The 19,691-nt window shown below is 51.9% G+C and overlaps 1 protein-coding gene across 1 annotated transcript; it reads left to right on the top strand.

The window, feature by feature from the left end:
• The first annotated feature begins 13,188 nt into the window (after window positions 1-13,188).
• On the top strand, window positions 13,189-14,961 carry LOC116645103 (interleukin-3-like). The gene is made up of 5 exons (XM_032425080.1): window positions 13,189-13,347; window positions 13,445-13,480; window positions 14,490-14,582; window positions 14,710-14,745; window positions 14,854-14,961. The coding sequence occupies exons 1-5, from the start codon at window positions 13,189-13,191 to the stop codon at window positions 14,959-14,961; spliced, it is 432 nt and encodes a 143-aa protein (XP_032280971.1).
• The last annotated feature ends 4,730 nt before the right edge of the window (window positions 14,962-19,691 follow it).

Below are 19,691 nucleotides of genomic sequence, written 5' to 3'. Positions count from 1 at the left end.
CTTAATAATACAAGGAATCCAAAAGGTCAATAAACATGAAACAGTTCTCACCCTCATTAGTAATCAGGACAAGGCAAATTTAAACCACAGCAAGATATCATTTATGCCTCTCAGATTGGTATAAATTTAAAAAGCCTGATAATTTCAGACAATATCACATGTTGGCAAGGATGTGGAGCAGGAAGAATATTCAAATACTGCTGGTGGGAATGTAAATTGTCCAACATTGTGAAATTGTTTATCATGACCTGGTGAAGCTGAATATATTCCAAGACCCAGCAATTCCACTCCTAGGTGTGTGTATACACACACAGAATCACAAACTTCATGGCTTAAAATTACACAGATTTTATTATTTGACCCTTTTAAAGGTGAGAAGTCTTTTTTTTTTTTTTAAGATTTTATTTATTTGACAGAGAGAGACACAGCGAGAGAGGGAACATAAGCAGGGGGAGTGGGGGAGGGAGAAGCAGGCTTCCCATGGAGCAGGGAGCCCGATGCGGGGCTCGATCCCAGGACCCCAGGATCATGACCTGAGCCGAAGGCAGACGCTTAACAACTGAGCCACCCAGGCACCCCTAAAGGTGAGAGGTCTTAAAATCAATGTATTGGAGGGTTGCATTCTTTCTGGAAGAATCTGTTTCTTCAACTTTTTCAGCTTCTAGAAGCCTCCTGCATTCCTTGCCTGTGACTTCTTTCTCCATCTTTAAGGCCCTCAGTGTAGCCTTTTCAAATCCCTCTCTCTTTCTCTAACCTCTGCTTCCAATGTCCCATTTCCTTCTCTGGATCTTACCCTCCTGAATCCCTCTCATAACCCTTGTGATTCCATTGCGCCTACTCAGATAATCCAGGATTATCTTCCCATCTCAAAATCCTTAATCTCTGCAAAAGTAAGGTAACAAATTCACAGGTTCCAGGGATTAGGACATGGATATCTTGGTGGTGGTGGTGATGGGGGTTCATCTATTCTAATAAATATACATGCACATGCACCAGGATAATATTCATAGCAGATTTGTTTGCTGTAAAAACTGGAAACAACTCGACTCCATTCACTTAATGTTTAAAGGCAGGCAAAGCTAAATTATACTGTTTAGGAATGCATATGAAGGTGACAAAGCTAAAAGAAAACCAAGAAATCAATCATCATAAGAGAGGCTAATAGGTTATCATCCCCAAAGGGGAGGAAGCCATGATCAGAAGGCAAATGTGGGGAGAATTACGGAGTTTGGGCAATGTTCTTTCCTTTGACGAGCCCTAGTGAAATGGGTGATTGCTTTATAATTATTTGTTAAACTGTGCACATATGTTTTATACCCTTTTCTGTATGTGTGCTCTACATTCCATTTTTAAATGTTAAAAAAAAATACAATAAAATCAATGAAATTTCTTGCACTTCAAATACTGGAAAACCAAAGAGAACTAGAAAAACTTCCAGAGCGAAGAGGATTTGGAAGATGGCAGAACCATGGTCTTTTCCACCAGCCTCTCTTCCTCCCACTATGAGGGTAGTCTGTGGGAGATCTAAATCTACTTAGCAACAGGTTGCTAGCCTCTAGAACCGTCTTCATGGGGTGCTTCCACCAGCTTCCTACCCAGACTGCCTGGTGTCTAAGCCCAGAATGTTTATTCCTCAAAGACTGCCAGACCCCACCCCTAGTCCCCACACAGGCCTCCTAGGGCACGGGGAGGAAGCGGATATGGCCTCACCGTTTCCATGGGAACACATGCTCTCATAAACAGAGTTCATGAAGGGACCAGGAACGGAGTCTCAATATGAAGAGTCATTTACCAGGCTGGCAAGAAGCCAAGGGCCCCCAGGCTGAGGAAGACCAGGGTGGGGAGAGCCCTGGGATTGGCGCTAGGAGTGCCCTGTTGCTACACTGACCAATCCGGGCCACGGGAGACTCAGGAAGACTCTCAGGCTCTACTGAGAAAACATCCAGACTAGATTTTTTTTTTTTTATTATTGTAGTAAAATACACATAACATAAAATTTATCATCTTAACCATTTATAAGGGCACAGTATAGTGACATTAAGTACATTCATACTGCTGTGCAACCATCACCACCACCCATCTCCAGAATTTTTTCATCATCCCAAAATGAAGCTCTGGACCTATGAAACAATGATGCCCTATTCTTCCCTACACATAGCTACTGGCGACTATCCTTATATTTTCTCTCTATATAAATTTGATTACTATTGGGGCACTTGGGTAGCTCAGTCGGTTAACTGTCTGACTCCTGATTTCAGCTCAGGTCATGATCTCAGGGTTGCGAGATGGAGCCCCACGTCTGGCTCTGAGCTCAGCTGGGAGTCTGTCTGTCCCTCTCCCTTTGCCCCTCCCCCTGCTCGTGTGCGAGTGCTCTCTCTCTCTCTAAATAAATAAAATCTTTAAAAAATTGATTACTAGAACTATCTCATATAAGTCGAGTGCAATATTCATCCCTTTGTCTCTGGATTTTTTCACTTAGCACAATATCTTCAAGGTTCATCCATACAGCAGCATGTATGAGAATTCCCTTCTTTTTTAAGGCTGAACAATATTCCATTGTATGTATAGGCTGTATTTTGTTTATCCATTCAGCTGTTGATGGACACTTGGGTTGCTTTGGCTATTGTAAATAATGCTGCCGCTGTAGACTAAATGTTTTTGTCTCTCCAAAATGTGTGTGTTGAAGTCTGATCCCCAATATATCAGTATCCGGAGGTGGGGCTTTTGGGAAGTGATGGTTATGAGGGCACAGACTTTGTGAATGGGATTAGTGCCCTTATAAAAGAGGCCCCAGAGAGCTCTTTTGCCTCTTCTTCCGAGTGAGGTTAGAGTGAAAAGATAGACATCAATGAACCAGAAAAGGGCCTCTCATCTGACATCGAATCTGTCAGTATCTTCATGTTGGACTGCCTAGCCTCCAGAACTGTGAGAGAGAAATTTCTGTGCTTTCTTAGCCCTCAGTCTATAGTATTTTGTTAAAGCAGCCCACACGGACAATGATCATTAGAGAGGCCCGGACAATGAACCAACCGAGACCAGAGAGACCCACGAGCCCCAACTCCACTTCTAACCTGCTATCTGTGACATCATGGCCCTTTTGGCATGGACATCTGGGCAGAAATGCAGTGTGGCATTCCAGGCCATGGGCCTCCTCAACTCACCCCAGCCTCGTGGAGCACCAGACATGTTCGCTGCAATGATAAGACGGAGACTCAGTAGTTAAATCTGAAAAAGTTCTCAGAGTTGAAAGAGTCTGTTGGAAACCGATGGGACGCAGCACACAAGATGTTTGGAAAACGTTCGTGTTTAATAGTCAGGCAAATGTTTCAACCTAAACTTCTACAGATTAGAGATAAGATACCTAAGAAGCCAAATACAGGGGAGGAGGAGATATGGAGGTATAGGACCCACCGTTTGGGCACAGCACAGAGATGATAATAGTCCCAGAGCTAAAGAGCTTAAGCTCCCAAAAGAAGAGGCCAGAGGAGACTCTGTGTGAGTCAGAGGGAGGCAGAGAGGAGAAAATGGGTGCAAGCAAGCTGTCCTCTTGTCTCAGGGAACTTCCTCCCGCTTCTGTCCCTAGATCTCCAGAAGAAGCTAGTCAGGGCATTTGAACTAGGAGGAAGATGCATGGAAGCAATCGGCTGGGTGAAGAGTGTGGAGGGGGACTTCACAGGGACCATGAGCAGCAGGGGGCAGCGTGCTCTGTGACTGTGAAGTGGTCCCTTCCCACCAGCCATTCCTGACTCTGGTCAACTTCTTGAGCAGATTCCCAACTCCTGAATCCTCTGCAGTATAAAAGAAAATCGGGTGCAGCTTGGAGCCAGGGTGACACCCATTTCGTCTCCTCCCCCAGGCTGGCCAGTTCTGCCACAGAGAGCTGCCACGGTGGGGGTGGGGGCAGGCATGGCCACATCTTTCTCTCCTCCCCTCCCTCTTCAGGACCCTTTCTTCCTTGGACCACTGGAGTGAGGAGGATGGAAAAAGACCCTATCTCCTATAAGACGGACACTGTTGTCATCCTCTTACCTGCTGCTGCTTTTCAGGCTGGACTTGCCCAGCTTCGAGGCTCTCCGTGGCAGGTGGGTCCCATGGGTATGTGTGTGCATCCTTCGGGATTCTGTGAAGGAACAGGCAGGAACCTGCTTACTCCATAGCTCCCCATCAAGGGCAACCCCCTGATTCTACCTCTTCTGAGCCCCTTGCTCCAGTCCCTGTGGTCATCCTACAGTCTTTCCCTGGGTTCCCCTGCCTGGCAGGTAGCCTTCTTCACTGGGGCTTTAAGCCCTTCTAACTTCTAGGTTTCCACTTAGGCCATAGAAAACCATATATTCTTGCTCTACCACACTGTGGGAAGCCAGAAGCCCCCAAGGCACTCTGTCCCACTGGTTGTCTTCTTGGCTCAAAGAAGCATAAGCTTGGATGCTGGTTGTCTTTTCTAGGACAACAGGTAAACTCCTACACAGCATCCTGTTAAACTGACATTTTTTCTTGAGAGGGTAATTTAGAACAAGCAAATGTCCTCTAGTTGACAGCTCACTAGGAAGAAGACAACATTTCATTTACTTAGTGTCTGGCCATTAGAGTTGTGCTTTATTGAGTCTGAAAGGAGGGTTTTAGAATATAAAAAATGGGAGCCTATTTTGTACTATGTGGTGTGGACTATAGTCTTCTTGTCCGGGTGTGGCTCCCAGGAGGTAGGAAAGGACAGGAGGGGCGAGAGAGGACCAAGGGCTTAAACAGGGGTGAGGGGACTTTGGGAGGCCAGGATCCCAAACTAACAAGGACTACTCATTCCCTGTACCGGAAGAAGCCCTAAGGTTCCTCAATGGGGATTTCCTTAGGAAGAAAACCAGGCTGTGTTTCTCCCGGGGCCTGGTCTAAGTGGGCTAACCATAGGTCACTGGAGGGACAGTGGCAGGGGGCTGTGGGCAGGGAGGTATCTAACTGCTCTGGCCACTGTGAGAAATAGGATGGGAGATGCCTGGCCTGGGAGCTGTGGTGGGAATTCCAGCGGGCAGGTCTGGGTCCGGATGGGGGTGCACATGGGAAAGATGAGAAGTGGATGGAGCAGAGAGGTGTTAGGAGGCCGTAGTGGGAAGCGGGGAGTGGGGAGAGGGATGAGTAGGGGCATGGGGCTGATGGTGGTGCCTGAGCCAGGGAGAAGAAAATGACCTGGGTGCGCCCATGCAGGGGATAGGACAGGGAATACCAGGCAAATAAAAAAAGAATCTTTAAAGAAATTAACTGTGGATGTGGAAATTGCAACCCAGACCCAAGTCAGACAGAGAAACCCGCTAGAAATGCAACACTGGGCACAAAGTAGCTCTTCATAAAATATTTATTTTTCACAGAGGAGAAGGAACCCTTTTGAAATGTGAGGTACAAATGAAAATGGCTTCACATCCCCTCTGAGCTTTGCTCAGAGGCTCCTGAGAGGGCTCCATTATTAAAATAAATAACTCCATAATAGGTTGAACAATAAATAAATTGTTACATAAATAGGATTGTCAATGAGATCTGTGACAGAGTGGAGCATTCACTGGTATATCAAGGAGGAGGGTTGGAGACCCAGGATCTGAGCCCAACTCTGAGCCCTTGGCGTGCGGAGGCCCAGACTAAGGTTTTCTGCACAAGGCTTTGAAAGTTTCCGGGCACTTCAGTAAGCGCATCAGGAACTCATCCAGGGCTTCCAGAAAGACTTTCAGCTTCCCTGAGAACTCGTTAAAATCTTCTGCTTGGATGTACACTTCTCCCTTGGAAGAAATGAGAAATTTGGGTCAGGTGAGAAGGAGGTAGAAGGGATGTGGCAGGTTCTACGCTCGGTCTGGGCACCTTACCTGGGATAGGGGCGTGGGCATGGGCAAGGTTTGCAGGAATCTCTGTGGACCAGAGACAAGAAGAGCCAGTTAGTCAGCATTTTGGGGAAACCCAGGAAGGCAACAGGGGTCTCACTAGGAGCTCCCCCTGCCAGTGACCGTACCCAAGAAGGGACTAGGTGACAACTCTGTCCCCAGCCATGGAGGGGCTGGCGGCAGGCGAGGAGGTAGGAACTCAGGGGCAAGGGTGAAAACGCTGCCGCTCTTTGAGAAAAGGGCAAGACAAGGCCACGCACTCCGACGCGGAGTGGGCTCCTTTGGGGTCCTGGAGACCCAGTGCCAGAGAGACCCTCCCCAACCTCACACACCTCCAGCTCCTCCAAATTTTTACTGATGACTAAAGACTCATTAGAGCCACTGACGATCTCCTTTGAGATGATCCGGAAGGCAGCCAGGTTAGACGTCAGAAGGCTATCATTCTGTAGGACAAAGAGTGATGAGGGAGGGCTCGGGAGGGGCTGTCCTTCTCATGGTCTTGGGTGGCATCCTTCCTGCCTCCTTTCTGGGATGCCTTCACCAGCACCCTCTGCCACCTCCCCTAGCTTTCCGCATCGGCGCCCTGTCCGGCCCCAGACCAGGAAGAACCCAGCTGCCCCAAGGGCACAGCACCTGAGCTGGTCACAGCACATTCTGGCAAAGCCCAGTCAAGGCAGGGCCTGTCCCACCCACCACCTGGCTCTCAGACGGGCTGCGGAAGGAGCCTGGGTGACCGGGGAACTTCATGAACCAGCCGCCAGAAGAAGCCAAAGGGATGGAGGCCAGCTTTGGCAACATATCATTTTAGAATTCCCCTACTTGGAAATAAACATCCACTATGCAACCCACGCACGAGCCAAAGAAGAGGCTAATGGAAGTATCTGCACTTAAGATGCCAGATAAAGGATTCAGGCCCAGGTGTGACCATCCAGGGGCGCCTGAGCCAAATGCACCCCAGCCCAGGGCAGGGACCAGCCACACAATGGCAGTCCCTGGCGGGGAGATGGTGAGCCCTGGCACCTGAGCTCTCACCTGCAGCTCCAGCCGCAGATTAATGTCTTCAGGAGTCTGCAGGGGAAAAGAGAGAGAACCATAAGTGCCTCTGGCTTGAGGCTGCCAGGCTGCCCCTGCCCATGCCCATGCCCAGGGGGTCACCAGCTACTCACAGAGCTAGGGTTCAGCTTATACCAGATTTCAGAGATGCCACTCCAGTACTTGCAGCACTGAGCCTGGGCACCGGGGGTTGTTAGGGGCACGGATCTAGGGAGGCCGTGGGGAAGGAAGACGAGGAGAAGCTGAAGGCACAGGGAGCTGCACATCTTGAGTTTCTGGGAGCTAATGTGATCCTCCCTGGCTGTAGGGCATCTGGAGTGGCCCGGCCTGCTTTCTCTTTTATAGACCCACTGGGGAGAATGGGGGGGGGGGGGGGCGAGGCGGGAAACGGGGTGGTGGGGGATGTTCAGAGAAGCCCCAGATGGGCTGATACCCTTTTCTGATAGGGAACCTCCATGACAAACATATCAACTTATTCATCATTTTCTGTAACTCGTGATCAGTAAAACTTGAAAAACATTCTCAAAGGGTTTTGCCTCACCTCACCAAGGAAGATAAGAGCCGCTGCTCACTGGACAGAGTGGGCAACCTGGCTCTGAGCTCACCTGGGCCTGCTTGTGCCCCTCCCCAGCCAGGATCTGGTCCTGCTGTCCCCTGGACAGCTGTGACTCTCTGCCAGCCACCCTTCCTGGCCTCCTTTTCTCTGCCTGCGAGGCAGCCAAGATTCTGCCTGGCAACCTCATCTTCACGGCTAACTGCCTGCGTGAAGGCTCAACCACCTAGAAGAGCAGTTCATGAGACCCTGGAACACTGTGTTACTAGCATCTAAGTCACCCCACAGTTTTGGGGCAGCTACATTGTGAATGGGGAGTGTGGGGCTGAGGGCCCTGTATGTCTGTCCCTCACCTGGCTCCTGGCTTTATCAACATAATAGGAATGCATGTCCCAAATCTTTGTGTTCCACGTGGGCAACAAGAGAGTGGCAGGCACTGAACGCACATACATTTGTAAATAACAAGAATGACATGGTTGCCCCCCGTTATCAGATATCAGAGCTGAGGCTAAGAGACTGGAGATTGACAGACAGAACGTCTGCATCCCCACAGCCAGCTGTGCTTCTTCTGTAACAGGTCTGGCTCCGGACCAGCCTTCAGAGGGCTTAGCTTTCCCTTCCTCAGTCTTCCCCAGTTGTCCAGGCGGGGTGAGGCTGCCCCATTTCCAGACCTTCTCCTCGTCAGGCCTATTACTCTAAACTGTGGTTTTCCACAGTCCCTGTGGGACTGGACTTGGGGAGGAGGTCCACTTGGCCCAGATGGGCCCCAGGAGGCCACATCCACGGCATGGGATAGAAAGCTGAGGGTGCAGAGGTGAGGCTAGGTAGGCCCCGGGTGAGGAGTGCAGAGCTGCGTCGGACAGGAGGCCAGACCTCCCCCTTTCCGGAGCTCTTTCTGCTCAGGTGAGCATGTGAAACCTGGTGGCATTGCTTGGCCAGCCGGGAGGCCGGAGCTGCCTTGTGTAGTGGCAAGACCAGGTGGTGTGGTCGGGGCTACCAGCGGAAGCGTGACTGAGTTCACGGGCAGACAGAATCTGACACAGGATGCCACAGAGAGGGTGTCAGGGGAGTTTGCCATGATGACTGAGGTCTGGGTCCCTGTTGGCGGTGGGCACCCCAGAAAATTCCACCAGGCCTGTGAGGGTGAGTGGGTGAGTGATAGGAAGGAGCAGATATGGATAGGCCCCCGTTGGATGGGCCCCAAGGACCACAACCTTGAACACTGTGCCCCATTCTGAGTGAATTGGGACCACAGGCCTACAGGGACGCATCAGATGGGGCCCAGAGACCCATCCTGAAAGCCACAGGGTCCCTTTTCTGCACACTCCAGTCAGCAGTCCTGGGCTGGCTCTCCCACCCCAGCCCTAGTGGGGCCTCCCTTGTCCTACCCGGGCTCATTTCCCTTCCTGATTGCAATCAGCCCAGTCTGCAGAGGAGGCTTTCCCTAGGCTGGGCTGACATAAACACCAGCGGTAGAATCACTTTTGTACAGGAGGCCAGGCTTCTCCCAAGGGGTTGGGCATGACTATGGCCTGCAGAGAACGAGGGGGTTCCTGTGATTTGACCTGAAGCAGCTCCTTTAGCACCAAGGTAAACCTCAAAGGAGACTCCCAGAGGAGGCCCAGACTCCTGGTTGCCCTGAGAGGTCACAGAAGCCCTGGGGAGGATATCCGGTTGTCCCCTCCAGCAGCAGCTGAGCAGACCCTCTGAAGCACGTTTGCTTTGTGGAATGTAACTGTGTTCTCTGCACGGAAATAAGCCCTGGCTTGCACTCAAAGGGTCTCTCCAGGGGGACTGGGCCCACTATCTCCTGCCTGGCCGTCCTGCTCCTTCCTCTGCCCACCATGGCCTCATCCCCCTGCCTCAGGGGCCCTCCGCTTTGGACCAGAAAGGCTTTGGATTCTCCCAACCCGTCTTTTAAGCCCAGGCTACCAGCCCCTTAAGGTCATCCCCAGGCAGTCAGCTCACAGACTCCCAACCAGGGCACCCTCCATGCCTCTGACCCCACCTCCCTAAGCCTTCAGGAGCTGACTTTGCCTCCTATTTCACAGGGGACACAGAAACCATTTTCCTCTCCTGCCACCAAACCAGCAGACACAATCCATTATACCCTCCCTGCTGGATGGACGGGGCCCACCCAGATGGCTTTTTCCTGAGCCCTCTGCTCAGGTGAGCATGTGATGCCCAATGCTGGGAGCCCTCCCTGTGTGCATGTCACTCGGGGACCCACTGTGCTGGCCCGCCACCCAGCTGTCCAGCCCATTCTCAGCTCACCTCCAGCGCAGAGATCTCCAAGCTTCCCTGTCTAGAAAGATCCTTCTCTGACTCCTTGACTCCTCTAGCTGCCCCCATCTCTCCCCTTCCTTCAGAATAAAACTTCAAAGCATCTACTACCCTCTGTCCCACCTTCACTCATTCCTCTGCCCATCGCCACCAGCTTCTACCCTCACTACACACTAAAATGGCTCCCCCAGAGGCACCAGTGTCCTCTGGTAAAAAATTCCAGTGGCTCCATCTTATCCTCACCGTACTGGCCCCCTCCCGCCAGCCTGCATCACCCCTTAATCTACTACTTTCTGGTGCTCAGCACCTGGAATCAGACAGACCTGCTTGCATTCAATCCTGGTGACGTCACTTCCTAGCTTTGGGGAACTCAGCTTCCCTGAGCCTCAGTTTCTTTAGCTGTGAAATGGTGGTAATAATAATACCTGCCCCATAGGCTCACTGTAAGGATTAAATGAGTCAACCAGGGAAAAGAACTGAGTGCCCAGCATTTGCTAAGTGCTGCTCAGTGGACGTTAGCTGTTTGAGTCTTTACCTCCATGCAGTTCTCTGCCTCTGCACCAGAATCCACCCAGTGTAGCCTCCCCACCATTGATGGTCCAGAGAACTCCCCCGCCCCCTCACTGGCCACCCTGCTGTCCTGACTCTTCCTGGCCATTCTCCCCATAGTGGCTAGACTGGGCTTCCTGGAACCCACACTTTCCAGAGCCACACGCCTCCCTGGCTGAACACCCCACAATGCTTCCAATGCTCCTAGCATGAGGCCTAAAACCTTCTCCTTTGATAGCCTTTGTATGTATTTTTAAAACAAGAGACAAATACTATAAATGCCAAAATTTCCAGCAGCAATACTCCGGTTTTCTTTACTATAATGCACTACAAAGTGAGGGCTTTAAAAGGAGCATTTGCAAGAATGTTCAGCCTCCCTAGCTTCAAAATCGACTGAACTTTAAAATTCCCTTTTAAATTTCCCAATTTAAAATTGAATTAAAAAAAAATAGAGGTTTTTCTCTGTAAGAAATCACATGTTTTTGTGCTCTGGTTCCTTAAAACTTTTATATAGAAAACAACACCAACCCATGGTTGAATAGTGAACCCCCTGTGTCTCTGGGGCAAGGACCCCCAGCCCTACCCAACTGAGTACTTTCTATTTTTTTTTCTGCTTTTAAGCTCAAAGTCTAATAGGGCAGACAAGAACAAATTGTGGTAATACAAGGAGCAAATGTTGTATGAGGCCTAAACAAATTATGCTGGGAGAGCAGATGATAATATCTCACATTTATTGAGCTCTTATGTTATGACTTGAGTATTTTATTTATTTATTTATTAGAAAGAGAGAGAAAGAGAGCGCACAAGCAGGGGGAGTGGGAGAGGGAGAAGCAAGGAGCCCGATGCAGGACTCGATCCCAGGACCCTGGGATCATGACCTGAGCCGAAGGCAGACACTTAACGACTGAGCCACCCAGGAGCCCAAGTTGAGTACTTTAAATCAGAACTTCTGCAATGTCACGGGAATCCACCCGAGGGTCTTGTGAAAATGCAATTTTTGATTCAGAAAGTCTGGTGTGAGGCCTGAGCGTCTGCATTTCCAACAAGCTCCCCACTGAAGCAACAGTTCTGAGGTCCAAGATGAGAGGAGCAAGGCTGGCTGTCGGCCTCTCCCCACAAGACTGTGAGTTTCCGAAGGAGAGGGACCAACTCTGTTCTATTCCCAGGGCCTACACACAGCAACTGCTAATAAAAGTTTGTTGGATGAATGATGCCTAGTGAGTACCGGGCCCTAAGGTTCCCTGTGTGTTGCCTCATTTCACTGTGCCTCCGAGAGCCTCCCCATGCTCTGCGAGGATGCTCGGGGCCCAGGTCCGGGACCCTCCTGGCCCGTGGCTGAGCGGGGAGCCCTGCATACCAGCTACGGGCATTATTCTCTCAGCCCTGTCTTGAGCCACAGCTTCCTCATCTGCCTCCTCTGCGGCCACATCCTGGTCCTTGTCTTTACCAGATCTGTTCCCTGCTCGGAGACCTAAAACCCACCCCCTGTTCCCCTGCCTCAGCATAACCTCCTATCCTTCATCTCCCCACGATGATTGTATCACATCTGGCTCTTCCATCCCGCCTCTCCTGTTCCACCACCCCAGTCCTAGTTATCTCAAAGAAGTCTTCCCCACGCTCTGCCACATGCACCCCTTTGCCAAAAGCCCCTGTCCTGGGCCTGCGGTGGGGCCTGACACGCCTCCTGGGGCAGTGGTCCCCCTCTCCCTTCAGGGGCTGCCTCTGGGCCCCCCACCCTCCTGGTTTTCCTGCTTCTTCTCCAGCTGCTACTCTGGTTCTCTAGGGCCTCCTCCACGGTCTATCCCTGCTCGCTTCCCCACTCCGCAAAGCCTTCCTACCGGGCCTGGGCCTGCCTGGGATCCAGACCCCTGCAACACAGCTCTCTCCGCTGTCTGCCAGCCCCCATCACTAGAGACCCAGCCTGAAGCCAAAAGTTGCCCTCCCCTCTTCCCTGCCTCATCCCTCACAGCTTCCAGTTCCACCTCCTAAAGCTTCCCAGGCCAGCCCTCCCTCCTGTTTCCCAGGGACAATTTCCTCAAAGGCCCCTATCCTCAGGTCCCTGAATCCAGCTCCTCCGTGCTACCAAAGGGACTACCCAGGGCTTGCAGCCAGGCCTCCGCTAGAGGTTAAGATCCCATAACACAGGGCACAGTCAGGCTGTCAGACCAACGGAAAAAGAATGGGCATCTGGTGCCTGGGCTCCATCTGCCCCCCCCCCCCCCCCCCCCCCCCCCCCCCCGCCCCCCGCAGCCCCCGGCCCCAAGGAACAGAAAGTGCTGAGGAGAAGCAGTGCAAAGGCCATGGGGCAAACCACTGGGGGCTTTAACACCAGAAACTCAGCACTGGGGTGGGGGGTTGTCAAGAGATGTGCTGAACCCACACATAAACAGTTAGCTGTGTGCCCGGCTTCCAGACAAACTCTTGTCTGTTCCAGTGGGCCTATCCCTTGGACACCCACACAGGACCAGGCAGTGCCAGGCGGGGTGGGCAGCAGAGGATCAGAGCTGTCCAGGGGATGGCAGGACCAGGTGCCACGGGGCAGGAAGCTTGAGGAAGCTCAGAGTCAGGCAGCCCCTCACCTGTCAGAGGGATCCTCTCACCTGTTCCCACTCTGCCCAGTGGCCAGCCCAGCTCTTCTCCCTGGCAAGAGGAGGAGATAACCTCTGAGTAATTCTTTTTTTCCAAGTTCCACTGATCTCCAGTACTAGAAAGTGATGAATAAGTCTGTGGTTTGCTATGGAGGTTCCATGTCAGATAAAGATTCTTCCGACGTCCGCCCCGCTCGTCGGGGTGTAGGCACGAGGCCTCGGTGTATAAAAGACAGGAGACCGTGTCGCATGCTTCAGAACGCCACAAGGGACCAGGACAAGGCAGAATACACCCTGTAGCCCAAACATGAACAGCCTCCCCATCCTGCATCTTCTCCTGTTCCTGCTTGGATTCCAAGCCCCACAGGCACAGGGGCGGTCCTTGTCGACATACCAGCCTAAGCAATACTTCAAGATAATCAGTGAAATTATGGACCTCTTAAACACTTCACCCTCGCCTTCAGAAGTGAGTAACTGGGAAAAGGTGGGCAGAGGGTGGAGAGGGGCTCACAGGTGTCTCAGACCAACAGGACTCACGGCTCTCTCTCCCTCGGCCCCCACAGGAAACCTTGGACCCAAATGAGACAAACACCCTGCTGGTAAGCACTCAGCCCACACTTGGGCACACCTGGATCCCAATCTACTTTCTGCCTGTCACCCCACCTTGCCTAGCCGCAGTGTTTCATCTGCCAACAGGGTTAACAGTGTGTATCTCAGTGGGGTCACTGTGAGAATTATGTGGAACCAGTGCATAGAGTCACCAGACGAGTGTCAGGTGTTAACAAGTGTCCAATACATTTCCCCAGCCGGGTCTATAATAGGAAAATGCTTTTTTTTTTTTTTTTTAAATTACAAATGAAAAGGCAGCTATAGGTGAACAATTCCAAAGGCCTTAAGCTCTTCATTTTTCAGTGGGGCAGCCTAAAATTTCCCCCATGAACTTGCCTGCTTCCTTCCTTTTCCTTGAGACACTGAATCCTGTTTCTCATGCTGACTGGCCCTGGGCGTTATCGTTTACACTTATTTTTCCTAGTTGCAGTTGGCTTCCATGGTTATCTCACTTTTGTTTGCATGGCAATCCTTGGGTCCAGCAGGAGGTTGAATCTCTCCTGAGTTTATTAGCCATGTATATCCCCCTCTTTTAAGCATGCATAGTTCACAGGCTGCACCCATGTCCTGCTGGGGTTGGGGTCTCTGCAATTTTCTTCCTGATTTCTAGGAGCCCTTCATTCAGTCAAGGCATTAATCCTGTTACCTGGCCTCTTCGCTGCAAATACTCCCCATGGCCAGCCCTCCACCTTTTGTAGATCTTCTTTTGGGCAATACTTTCCCCCCAAGTGCAGAAAGATCCACCCAGGCCCTGTGTGCAGCTTATCTGGAGCCAGGGGCTTGGGGCTGAGGGAAGTAGGCCTTGCTTGGGGTGTACACTCACCTCGAGGCCTGTGACCTTAGGGGCATCTCAGGGACCCACCTGGGGCAAGAAGGGGACTAGGAGGGGATTGTCCAAGGATGTCCCTGAAAGCAGACTTGGAAAACTGGGGATGACTTCAGCCATAGGAAGGCTGAACCCCAACCTTCTCCTCTTACATGTATTCTCGGTCCCCTTAGAATACTACTCTTCTGAGGCCAAACCTGGATGCATTCTTGAATGCTACCAAAAATTTCTACAACAATGAGTCACTAATCTGGAAAAATCTTAAGGTGGGTAAAGCTGTTGAGGGTTTTGGGGATCCCTGCTTTGGCCCTGACCAGCCTCTGGGAAGCCGAGGCAGGGCCTGCTCCTTTTCCAGGCAAGTCTCTGACTGTCTGCTTTGGTCTCTTCCCACAGGAATTCCTGCCACTCCTGCCCAATCCCACATCCAGGGTAAGCTGACCCCCAAGATGCCCCTGCAGGTGGGACTCTCAGCCATGACTTGACCCCTAGCCTGTCACCTACCTTCAACCTAATGCCACCTTCCTGGTTTCTTCACAGGGAGAACCAATCTATATTGAGAATAACTGGGATGATTTCCAAAAGAAGCTGAAAAAATATCTGGAAGCCCTTGATAACTTTCTTTCAAGAACAAGCACTGAGTCCTAGAATTCTCAGTCGGATGTCCCTCTGTCTCTGGGCCTTCTCACCATGGGGCCTTGGATATCAGACACAGCAGGACACCTGAATACTCTGGGATGTCTCTCACACAATCCAGGACTGGAGGGATTTCATTTTCTCTGGTGGAGTTAGATGGATTGTTCATGATCTAATTTCTGAAATGTGCTGCCCCCTTTTGGCCTTTTGTGATGATGTTCTCATTTTAATCCTATTGAAATTATTTATTGATGTATGTTTTTATTTATTACCTTATGCAATATGAAGTGTATTTATTTTAGAAAAGGAGCCTATGTCCTGCTCCTTCTAAACAAGACTCAAGAGGGGGACTTGGGGCTTGTTCATTTGTACCTCAGGTTTTAAACTGATTTCTACACATCTGGGAAAATAAACCACACTCTCTGAACAATTGCTTTGTTGCCAGTGTCTCGATTTGACTCAAGTCTTAGTAAACCTCTTGCCTGATGACTGAGCAGCCCTCCACCCCCCACCCTCAGCAAGTCTCCCTGCCACCGGATGGGCCCTGGAACACACACCCTGGCAATCTGTGGTCTACTGGGGAGCCAGATTGAGTTTTAGAAAATGCAAATCTGACCAGGTTGGTCTGATACTTAATTTCCCAGTCCTCAGAGGTTTCTGGACCTTGTCCTTAGCCTTAAGATAGCAAAAGAGGCCTGCCTCCACCTGTTGTTTCGATTTCCTTATGACTACAACTACCAACGCCCTTGATGTGCCAGCCAACAGAAGCACTGTGGCTTCCAGGACGAACCGCACACCGTTCTTGATACCTCTAAACTTTTACCCACACCGACACCTCAGCCTCAAACGCCCTGATCCTGACTCCACATGGTGAGTTCTTACTTCAGAGACCAACTCAAATGCTGCCTACCTCTGCTGTCCACACTATTCCAGGACAGAGCTCTTGTCTGAAATAGGTAGGTAGACAGGGACCCACTGGAAGGACAGCCATGTAGCCCAGGGCAGTGCAGACTGATGTGGATGGTGGAGCCTGGGAGATCACTGAGTATGGTTTCATTGTGCACCTGACCCTTGACGTCCCAGGGACCGTTTGGCCCTGAGTGCCTCCCTCTCTGGCTCCCCGGCATCCTGCATCTCCTCCAGTCTGGTCTTGTGGGGCAGAAAGGGGAGAGCGAGGCTTCCTCTGTCACCACGCTAAGGACCAACGTCATCCCCTCTGACTCCTCACAAGTCCCATAAAGTCTTTGGATGCCAACACCAGATGCTGGGGGCCAGGCCCTCTTCTTTTCTGTTTCCCGCCTTGATCCACCCCTCCCCTTCCATGCTGGATAAGGAACAGCCCAGCTGCTTGAATGGGACAGCAGGAGGTCAAAGAGGGATCTGCTACTACCTCAGAAATATGTTCCTCCACATTCCTCCTCCTAATAAAATTTTGTGTTCCCACAAAAGTAATTTTCTTCTCACTCATCCCCCCTCTCTCCAGCCTGGCCCATGGACAGCACCGTGGGCGCTCAGCGAAGACTCTCTGTTGCCCTGGGCGGTGGGAGGAGCTGGAGAAGCTGCTGCAGTTTCTGGTGGAGCCACTAGGGGGAGCCGGGCCACTGGATGAGAGTGTGCCCAGAGTCCGGGTCCCCAGCCGGCTTTCCCGCTTCTCCGGCTCGCCTGCCCCCCTCGCTCTCCCACCCGCACCTGGCGGCTGGTCCTAATTTCATCCTGGCTGAGGCAAGCATTTGTGCCCCACTCCCATGTGCCCGGGATGAGTGCCTGCTCGTCACCTCCTCTTCGCTCCCTGGAGAGTGGGTTCGCAACCCTCCGCCTCTGCCAGCCCTGCTACCCTCTGTCCTGGTGGAGAGGAGACGGACCGTGGCCTGTCCTGCCATGCTTCTCCCACGCCTCGTCCTCAGCAGGCCAGAGCCGATGGTGGATGGAACCAGCTCATACTGGCTCACAGAGCCAACTGTTCAATCTTTTAACAAGTTGCCAACCAGTTATCAAACCATCTGTAGCTTGAGATTGGGCCCAGTGACAGTATTTACACTATGGACATCGGGAAATGCTACAACGTGGACTCCTTCCACTGGGAATCTGTTAACTTTTACCAGCTGCTGGAGCTCCTCTCACCTGGCAGTCTGCCATTTTGTTCTTACCTGGCTGTCCCCATTCAGGGCCCCTTCTGGAAGCTCCACACTCTTCTCACTCCAGGCTGGATGGCACAACACTCCTTCAGTGCCTCGGGATTCATCCATCCAGCAAACTCTGGCTGGGTACCCATGTGTCAGGGCTTGTCCTGGATGCTTGGGGTTATGGCAGTGAACTAGCCCGATGGAGCGGGGCTGGGGAGGCTGCCTTACATTGAGTGGTCTGGGAAGGCCTTTCTGAGCAAGTCACACATAGGTCGCAACCTGAATGAGGAGAAAGTGCCCGCTGTGTGACAACATGAGGAAAGAGCTCTGGACAGAGAGAACAGTGCAAAGATCCAGAGACTGAAATGGGCCGAAAGCATTCACAGAACAGAAGGAAAACCATGATAGGAGCGAATGCTGGTGGGAAGCCCACAACCCTCCTTCAGCCTCTTCCCTTTCCCTCCTCAGGCCCAGGCCCTCTTTGAGTACCTAATGACTGAGGTGGGAGCGAGTGTCAGTCAGACACAGACCTGGTGCAGGTAGATCTGGGGGGAGGGGGGTGTTAGAGGGGGAGGGGAGCTCCGCAAAGACAGGCCCAGAAAGCAGCGGGGAGACAAGGGGCGGTGACATGCGCAAGAGGAGGTGAGCCTTTTCAGATACTCTGGGGTCTCCCCTTCTTACAGAACAGTCCAGCCTGCTCCAGGTTGGATTGGGATGAACATGGGCCTGACCCACTGAGGCTCACCCTTGATCCCAAACCTCAGATCTTGCCTGGGGCCAGCACAGCCCTGGGCTGGGGCCTGGAACCAAGTGGTGGTCAGTTCCCAGTCAGGTTGGGGCCCTTCTATACCATGCTCAGGCACCTGCTGGGAGAGGTGGTGACTCCTTGGCCTAATGGGAGGTCCCGGGGTACTCACATCTCCCCTGCAGGTCTGTTAGTTTCACATCTTCTCTCTGAGCCTGCCCAGAGCTCCTCAGTGCCAGGTCTATAAGTCCATTCGCCACCAGTGGGCAGCAAAGCCCCATCGTAAGTCCCACGAAGACCCTCTGAAAGTCAAAGTTCCCACCTTCACAAATCCAAGGTGCCTTTTCAGCCGGAAAGTAGATGACCTCAACCAGGAATTTTATTTTTTATTTTAAGAAATATTGTAGCTTTTCATCAGAAGGGCAATATAAGAGAGCATCTATGCTCTTTACTAAAAAACTTGGAAATATAGAAAAATCAAGCAGAGAGAAATTGCTAGGAAGGCAAGCCTGGAAGGAGAGGACCCCTCAGACAGACATCGGCACCTCACTCCATAGAGAGAACCCTCCTGCTTCAGGAGGGGCTCTGCTCTTCCCACCCTGTCCTGGAAACTGCATTTGACTCAGTTCAGTAAATACCTGGAGGATTTTCCACAGCTTCCTAGGCTGGGGCCAGGGCTTGGGGAGATGCTGAGCCAGGCCCTGGGGGCCGCTTGGCCATGTACCCAGCACAGTGCCGTGGGGGTTATTACAGACACAGTGATGGATGAACAGGTACAGGTCTTGTTAGAGGGGCTTCCCACAGACGGTGATGCACAGGGAGATTGAGAAAGGACTAGGGGTTCATCTTGCAGAGAGATGTAGGAAAAAGGATGGCAGGCAGATGACACTGGCGAGCAAGGGAATGAAGATCTAAGACTACAGGGTAAGCTGGGAGCACAGGGAGCATCCAGGCCACTTATAGGGCCAGAGTGTGTGTGTCAAGTGGCTCGGTGGAACCAGGCCCTCCAGATCTCCCTTGGTCACTGCCTTTGCCCCTGGAGCCCAGTCACCCTGGGCCTCGGGCACCTCTGGGTCTCAGCCTGGTCCCATCCTCCATTCATTCCTCTCTGATCCTAGGACAGCCCAGCCTGGCCTGGACACTGTGGAGACAGCAAACCATGGCCTGAGAAGTGGTGTGTGTACGGATGGAAGGGATAGGATGGTGCCACATTGGACGCCATGTTTAATGTCCACAGGAAGGAGCCAGAATGGAGGGAGAGAGATGCTGAATGAAAGAGGAGCAGCCAAGCAGAGCAGGATCCTTGGGCCCAAGGTGGGCAGAAGGGAGAGGCAGAGGCTGTGTGGGCCAGAGTGGAGGATTGAGTGAATTCCTTCTGGGGGCCAGGGCCTCAATTTTTCCCTTGAAAAATCTCCCGTCAGGTTTATGGAGGGGGAGATGGATCAGGCAAAGTTGCTGCTGCCCTCCTGGACTGAGGAGGGGCTCAGGGAATCCCCTCAACGACCCCATCAAGTCTACAATTAACCCCATTTTACACGTGAAGAAACTGAGGCACAGAGAAATTAAGGGACTCTGATTGCAGAGCCTGTGAATCCTTAAGCCGCAGTGCTTTGGCCAATGTCCACTGAGGCACGGGAGGCTTTCAAGTCTAGTCCCCTGGCTGGACCCAGTCCTCTAGAGGGACCTCCTAGCTCTAGAGCCTCATGGTTCCAGCTCCAGTGGCAAGCGGTACAGCCACAAAGCCTCAGCTCCATCTTTCCCTCACCGAGCCACCAAACATGGATCACCCAAACCCTCCACATGCCCACCGTCCCTCCCCCTCCCCAGCGCCGCCCATGTACACACACCCTGGGGCTTAGATCCAGAGCTTGGCC

This window comes from Phoca vitulina, unplaced genomic scaffold (genome assembly GCF_004348235.1).
Source record: "Phoca vitulina isolate PV1807 unplaced genomic scaffold, GSC_HSeal_1.0 scaffold32, whole genome shotgun sequence".
NCBI classification, from domain to species: domain Eukaryota; kingdom Metazoa; phylum Chordata; class Mammalia; order Carnivora; family Phocidae; genus Phoca; species Phoca vitulina.
The sequence above is the reverse complement of the archived record's forward strand: the minus strand, read 5'-3'. Positions and strand labels throughout refer to the sequence as shown.

What these genes read in the sequence shown, in the direction of transcription:
- LOC116645103 (XM_032425080.1), top strand. Translation starts at nt 13,189, where the DNA reads ATGAACAGCCTCCCCATCCTGCATCTTCTCCTGTTCCTGCTTGGATTC. An exon ending in CTTCACCCTCGCCTTCAGAA is followed by an intron (nt 13,348 to 13,444) that starts GTGAGTAACTGG and finishes CGGCCCCCACAG; the next exon opens with GAAACCTTGGACCCAAATGA. An exon ending in TGCCCAATCCCACATCCAGG is followed by an intron (nt 14,746 to 14,853) that starts GTAAGCTGACCC and finishes GTTTCTTCACAG; the next exon opens with GGAGAACCAATCTATATTGA.